Raw genomic sequence first — 7,740 nt, forward strand, 5'->3', positions numbered from 1 at the left:
CACGTTCATTCATTCATTCATTCATTCGCTCATCACAGCCGAGCCACCGGCTCCTGCGTAGCCTGTGAGGCACAGGGACACCTGCCAGGCCGAGGTGGGCTGGGATCCGACCTGTTCCTATGTTGTCTGCTTCCCTGAGGACGCACGGGGTCCAGGAGGAGAGGGGTTGAGTCTGGGGGCTGCAGCGTCCGCTGATTTATTTTTTTTTCCTGCTAGGTGGTCTGCAGCCACCCAGATGGCTGGCCCCTTGTGGTGGGCCGCCGCTTTTGTCCAGCGACACAGGACGGGCCTCCTGCTGGGAGCCTGCACAGGCCTGTTTGGGGCTCAAGTCTCCTACCACCTCTTCCCAGACCCGGTGGTCCGCTGGCTCTACCAGTACTGGCCTGGGGATCAGCCGGCTCCACTCTCGCCTGAGCTGCAGAACCTCCTCCAGGAAGTACTGCATGACCTGGGTGTCCCGTCGGGACATCGCTACAAACCTTTCACCACCTTCACCTTCCAGCCCGTCAGCGCTGGCTCCCCAAGACTTCCTGCCGGGGCTGTGCTGGGAATCCCAGCCAGTTTCCTGGGAGTCCCAATGACCGATCCTGACCGTCCTGTGGTGGTCCACGGGCACAGAGTGGACTGGCAGAGCCCAGCGGGGGCCCGGCTAAGGGATGCTCTGACCCTGTCCCACGACGCCCGCAAGTTTGCCTTGGCCCGGGAGGTGATGTACTTGGAGAGCAGCTCAGCTGCCCTGCAGGCTGTACCCGCCCCTGCTTGCCTGGCGGGAACCTGGGCCCTGGGTGTGGGAGTCAAACATGCCCTAGGGCTCTACGGAGGTCCCCTGAATCTTCGAGCTGCCTTCAACTTGGTGGCCGCCGTGGCCGGCTTCGTGGTCTATGCCTTCTCAGCGGACTCTCTCACTCACGCCCTGGAAGGCTGGCTGGACCGCCGTACCGCCTCCCTGTCAGCAGCCTATGCCCGCGGTGGGGTGGAATTCTATGACAAGATCCTATCGGGTAACCTGGCCCTGCGCAGCCTCCTGGGCCGGCGCGGGGAGCAGCTATACACTCCCAGTGGGAATGTGGTCCCCAGACACTGGTTCCGCATTAAGCATTTACCCTACACTGCTCGCCGGGACTCAGTGCTGCAGCTGTGGAGGGGGACGCTGCACCCAGGCCAGTCATGAGTGCTGGCCTTACCCTGCACACTGCCCTGGGCTCTGCACCCACAGGCCCAGGTTAACAGCCCCCTAGGTGGTGTCCCATGAAGCCAAGCTCCACTGGGGAACACAGCAGCCTGTGAACCAGCTCCCAGGACAGAGGCTTGTGTGAGGTCTGGGACACAAACAGGGAGCTGGGCACACCTCTCCGCCCCTGGTGATAGCCACCACTGTGAACTGTCTGGCTTCCCAATGTGCCTGGAGCCTTAATCCCAGTGGTAGAGCTTAATAAAAGGTGCCAGAGGCCATGATGGGACACTGGTGCGTGGGCCTGAGGCTTCTGTAAGGTGGACCTTTAAGGGACTGTGTGAGTCAGAGTCTTGCAGATGTATGTGGGTACAAGGCTGGTGGGCACCAGGAGAGTGCCTGGACCTGACGGGATGTGGGTGAAGAGGCATTCTCAGCAACTGGCTGAGGGAAGAAGAAAAGCAGGCCAGAGATCCTGATACGATCTAGCCCTGGGGCAGGGAGGAGAGAGCAGGGCAGTGGCTGGCTGCTGCTGTCCTTGTCCTGCTTGCTCTGCACCCCCTGGGCATGGTTAGCACCGTGCAGAGCCTGCTGGCACCATGCCCTCAGACCTACACAACCATGAGCCAAATAAACATCTTTCCTCTACATGGTGGCCTGGGCCCAGGCATCCTGTTAGAACAGCAGTAAGCAGACTGATACAAAAAGGTAGAGGGGAGAAAGCTCCTGGCATGTCGGCTTTATGCCAGATCACACACTGTGCCTTGCTCACGGTGCAGCCATGCCTCCAGCAAGTGCAGACAGCCCCAGGAGCAAGGAGGAGATTCCTACCTGACCCTTGCTGGCCCCAGTGCCTCAGGTCCAACCAGTGTTCACAGGACCTGCTCAGCTGGGCTCCCTGGGGCCGCTGCCTCATGCAAAGCCTGACAAGGGCATATAGACTTTAATGTTTTAATTATTTTTTTATTTGAAAGGTAAATTTTACAGACAGGAAAACTGAGAAGATCTTCCATCTGCTGGTTCACTCTGCAAATGGCTATAATAGAGCTGACCCTCTTCTGGGTCTCTCATGTGGGTGCAGAGTCCCAAGGCTTTGGACCATCCTCTACTGTTTTCTCAGGCCATACACAGTGGATCAGAAGTGGAGCAGCCAGGACACAAACCAGCTTCTATGAGGGACCCTGGCACTACAGAACAGAGGATTAGCCTGTGGCACCATCACAGCAGCCCCTATTTTTAATTTTGTAAAAGGCAGACAAGTCAATCCTGTGCTAGCTCACTCCCCCAGATGCTTACCACGTTTAGGGCTGGGGCAGGCCCAAGCTAAAAACTGGAAACAGAAAATGGGGGCTTCCAGCAGAGTGACAGGGACCCAACTACTCAAGTCATCACCTGTTCCCTACGTGCCAGGGTGTGCCAAGGCTAAAACCCAAGCACTCCAGTGTGGGATGCAGTGTCCCATGTGGCATCTTAATTGTTAGATCTAGCACTTCTTTAAAAGATGATTGTTTTCTAAGTTCCAATGTTGGGAGTCGCTATTCAAACACCAGCAATTTCTGTGAGTCTCCAGAGCAGAGGATACAGTTAAAACAGTGCCTGTATCCCTGACCCGTGGGTGCTGTTGTGGGCTGATGATGGTTCAAAAATCCTGCACCTGCAAGTGCCAGCATCCCATATGGGTGCTGGTTCATGTCCTGGCTGCTCCACTCCAATCCAGCTCCCTGCTTATGGCCTGCAAAAACAGTAAAGGCTTAAAGCCTTGGTACCCTGCACTCGTGAGAGACCCAAAAGAGGCTCCTGGCATCAGATGGACTCAGCTGCACCCATTGCAGCCATTTGTTGGAGTGAGCAGCAGATAGATCTTTCTCTTTGTCTCTCCTCTCTGTAAATATGCTATTCCAATAAAGATAAACAGGTAAGAAAGGAAGGAAGGAAGAATGGAGGGATGCCAGGGCCAGTGCTGGGTTTCTTCTGTTTGCAGGTTTCCCAGGTCAAAATGTGTTCTAGCAGTCTAGAAAGCAGCCCAAATGGGCTATGCCATCGCCACATTGTTAGAAGCAGAGATGGATGAATCTTCCATCTGCTGGTTCGCTCCTCCAGTGGCAGCAATGTCCAGCCCTGGGCTAGGCCACATCTAGGAGCTTTATCCTGATTACTCATCTTCTGCCACTTTCCCAGATGTGTGACTCCGCACTGGCCAGTGCTGGATGTGGGCTCTGGCTCTGCCATCTGTGCTTACAATCACTGTCCCATTGAACCAGGTGAGCAAAAGGCAGCAAGGAGGCCGTTTGTGTGTCTTTGGGATGCAGCCAGGACTGGAAGCTCCCAGGAATTCGAATAGGGGTGCTGCTCTGTAAAGCATCACAATCACTGTTACAATTGGGGCCACTCTCAAGTCCATGGGCAACGGCCCCTCCCCCTGTCAGAGCTGAGCTCCCAACCTGACTCGGGCCCAGAGGTGCTGCATCTGCAGAACTTGCTGGAAACTGGCCTCTGGTTTAACAAGGAAAGCACCCACTTGAGGTGTCACAGCACCTGGACTTAGACACTGAGCTCCCTAAGAAGGTACTGGGACAACAGCCTCTGGAGAAAGGCCTCCCCAGCCACACTCAAGGAGACCAGGGCAGTGTCCCAGGCAAGGCGCTGGGCCGGCTAATGGGCCATGGCAAGCGCACAGCATGGTTGCAGTTACACTTGCTCCTGTGCAGCCCAATCAATGGTACTAGAAGAGTTTTTCAAAAGATTTGTGGGAGATGGCATGAAAAGATAAGTTTATTTTGGCACACACAAAATCCATGAATACGAAGGCTCTTCAGAAAGTTCCTAGGAGTGGGGGCAGGGATCTTTGCCTACAGTTAAGATGCTGGTTGAGACCCCCACATACCATATCAGAGGGTCAGGGTTTGGCTCCCGACTCCAGCTCCCCACCAGTGCAGACCCTTCGAGACAGCAGTAATGGCTCAAGTGAGGCCCTGCCACTCACGTGGGAATCCTGGATTGAGCTCCCAGCTTCAGCTTTGACCCAGTCCTAGCCGTTCAAGGTGAGAGCTCTCGGTGTTTTGTCTCTGCCTCTCCAATCCATAAAATTAAGCAAAGATGAAAAGCTCCTGGGAAATGCACGGGAACACGATGCATGTGGTTCACAACTTTTTTACGGGCAGACATCGTGACACAGCAGGTTAAGCTACTGGCTGGGTCACCTGCATCATGTGTCAGAATGCCGGTTCAAGTACCAGCTGCTCCACTTCCAATCCAAGGAGCGGAAGATGGCCCACATACTTGGGCCCCAGCCCACCCGTGGATGAAAACCAGATGGAGTTCCTGGCTCCCGGCTTCAGACTGGCTCAACTTCAGCTGCTGTGGCCATCTGGGGACTGAGCCAACAGATGGAAGAGCTCCCCCTCTCACTGTCTCTCTGCCTTTCAATAAATGAATCTTCAGAGGGCGGGGGATCTTTTTTGTCCCCAAATACTTATCTTCTAATTTTACTTTTCCAAAAACTTTTTTTCCTATTTTTTTTTTAAGACAATGAGAGATCTACCCACTGATTCACTCTCCAATGTGAACCGCAACTGGGACTGAGCCAGGTTGAAGCCCAGAACTTAGTTGCAGTCCCCCCATGAGTGGTAAGAAGCCGATTCTTAAGCCATCATCGACTGCCTCCCAGGGTGCACATTAACCAGAACCTGGATGTGAATGCAAAGCCAGACTCTGATACAGGATGCTAGCACCCAGGCAGTGTGCCATTGCTGTGTGCCCAATGCCATCCTTTAACAAACTTTCCAAAGCCCCCCATGTATTTGTTGGCACCCAGGTTGACTTTCCAAGCCCTCGAATTGGCAAAGGTGTCGAATTGTCCTTGACTTCAACGACAGGTATAAAGACCAAGATCACCTTTCACCACCAGCAGGGCCTGCCTCACTTTTGCAGGTCAGTGAGCTGGCCGATTGCCAGGCTAAACTCAGCGAGTCACGAGGGCCCACTCCGGTTCCAGGTCTTGCGAGCAGCTCTCTGGGTTGAACTCTGAATGTGCTAGATCATTTACTGAAACAGGAAAGGGCTGGAGGCAAGGTCCTGAGAGACCAGAGAATCAATTTGCAGGGGCCTCTCCCAGAAGCATTTGGCCTCCCTTCCACATCACCTGCCTTCTCTGCACCTTGGTTTTCCCACTATGTAAATGACAGTGATGACAAGACTCACCTCCTGGGATGGTTCTGCGGACTCAGTGAGTTCATATGTCAAAAGCACCTTGAACAAGCAAGTGCCCAGCATGGACTTGAAACCTGAGAAAGTCCAACCTCATTTGGATTCATCAGTCATGGCCCAAGGCTCACTTGTCAGGAAGTGACTTGACTCCAAGCCGGCTCAGCATGACCCTTTCTGGACCAGTCTCAGGTGACAGAGATGTGAGTCAGGGTTGGGAGCAGTGCCCAAAATAGCGTTCTTGAATGCCTGGCAGGGCCTTCATAGCGCTGGGACCCCAGTAAGAGACAAGGCCTCATCACTCCAGTCTTGTCCTCAGGACCTACTCCAGTTAGGGTGCCTAGTCGCAACTGGACAGCTGGAGGAGGGTCAGGCTCACTGATTGCTGTGTGCTTGTGCCTGGTTGGGTGAGAGGGGCAGGGGCTTGAGGGCTGCAGGAAGTGTGCACAGGGGCTCCTGGCTTAGAGGTGCCCTGCCCTGACCTGGACCCCCCTGCCAACCCTGGATGCCTGCCACTTCCTCCAGCTCCCAACTCCCATTTGACCTGTTTTGAATCCGGCCCCCAACCCCCCTGCCAGCCAGATGAATGTCAGGAGCCATCTGTTGTCTAAGCAGGTGGCACCGCCAGGAATGCACTTGCATGCACATGCCTCCTTTCTATGCTGCCTCAGTGAGCTCTGCAGTTGAGCAAAGGGGGAGAATTCAGCAGAGCTCAGATCAGCTGAAGGAAGGTGGAACTGACTGCCCAGGAGCAGGGCACGGGACAGAAGCTGAGTGCATCGCAGGAAGCCCAGGGAGCAGAAGTGCCTGGGGCCTGGGGAGGAAGCCAGGGATTCCAGCAACTCAAAATGGTACCAGGTCCACATCACCCAGGTGAGGCCAAGGCCCTTGCCACCCCTACACAGTGGCTTTGCCCCTTGGTTTGTTTTGCTCAGTCTCTTGTATCCATGGTGGTTGCATACTAGATTCCTACAGTAACCTTTAGATCATTATAATGTCATTATAATAGAATTACCATGGTTGGCACGCCCACTCCAACTATGCACCTGACCCGCTGCTCTCATCATGTACCTGAACCTGTCTCCCATCATGCACCTCATCCCCCCAGTACCGTCATGCACCTGACACATGACGCTTCAGAGATTTCCAACAAAAGGGACATGAAAATGGACAGTTAACTCCTGTATTTGTAAACTGCCACTCATTCTCTTCCAATCAAGCTTTTCACACTCATGCCTTGAGTGTGTACTTTTGCTTTACTCAGTCTTGCTTCCTCACTTATCTTTACTTACATCTCTGAATCCTTTCTTGCAGTGATGGGAGGGGGGTGGACAAAAACTTGGCACAGGCCCAGCCAGAGGCATTCCCACCATACCCCCACAACAGAATATCTGTGCAATTCCCTTCCCTGGGGTGGGGATGAGGGGTGCTGTTGTTTTCCGTTATTTCGTTTAATCCCCGTGGAACTCCTGAAGAGAAGGTGGGGAGGGTCCAAGTGGCAAATGGTCATTCAGAATGGTGAAGTCCTTCAACCACGGGCACAGAGGCTGTGGAAGGCAGCTAGGCTGGGGCCATGCCTCCCATGACCAAAGCTTCTTCTCTGTCTGGGCTGTGGCCAGCTGGGTGAGTGAAGAAGCACCCATCTTTAAAGCTGCTGCTATGATGCAGCGGATTCTGTCACCATGTTTAAGTCCTGGGTGCTCTACTTCCCATCCAGCCCCCTGCTAATGCATTTGAGAAAGCAGCGGCAGATGGTCCACGCTCTTGGGCCCCTGAAACAGCATAGGAGACCCTGAAAAGGAGCTATAGCAGCCATATGGGAGCAAATCTACAAATGGAGGATCTTTCCCTGTCTCACCCTCTCCCTCTGTAACTTTGCCTTTAAGATAAATAATCTTAAAAAAAAATCAGGTTCTTCACACAGTTTGTCCAAGGAGACGCAGATGGGAAGGGAAATTAGGTCAGCTTCCACAGAAGGCTCTGAGGCCGCTGGGCACTTGGTGAATGCACACTTCCAGGCTCACCCAAAGCTCCCCAGTTAGCCTAGAGAGCTGCTTGCCGGCACGTCTCTATGCAGCCAGCCGTGCGTGCCCTCACATCTGAGTGTCGCTGCTCTTGGGTGAGCTGGCACCTGGGTCAGTGTCCTCCCAACATCCAGGAGAGGAGCTACAGACCAGGCCCTGGTCATGCCCGAAGCAAGGGTCTCCTTAACCTCTGCCCAGCAGTTTGAGCCACAGAACACACACATGCACGCACACACACTGCACACTGTACATACCATACACCCACACAACCCTCCATAGTATTCACCATTCATGTTTCCCACATATCACATGCCATGCACCACACATATGCACACGTCATAC

At 54.0% G+C, this 7,740-nt stretch overlaps 1 protein-coding gene across 1 annotated transcript; it reads left to right on the plus strand.

The window, feature by feature from the left end:
* Positions 1-222: 222 nt before the first annotated feature.
* On the plus strand, positions 223-1,677 carry TMEM177 (transmembrane protein 177). Its single transcript, XM_040979176.1, has one exon. The coding sequence runs from the start codon at positions 236-238 to the stop codon at positions 1,169-1,171; it is 936 nt and encodes a 311-aa protein (XP_040835110.1). The 5' UTR covers positions 223-235; the 3' UTR covers positions 1,172-1,677.
* The last annotated feature ends 6,063 nt before the right edge of the window (positions 1,678-7,740 follow it).

The sequence above is a fragment of the Ochotona curzoniae genome, unplaced genomic scaffold (genome assembly GCF_017591425.1).
Source record: "Ochotona curzoniae isolate NIBS_2020 unplaced genomic scaffold, NIBS_Ocur_1.0 contig_3037, whole genome shotgun sequence".
Classification (NCBI taxonomy): Eukaryota; Metazoa; Chordata; class Mammalia; order Lagomorpha; family Ochotonidae; genus Ochotona; species Ochotona curzoniae.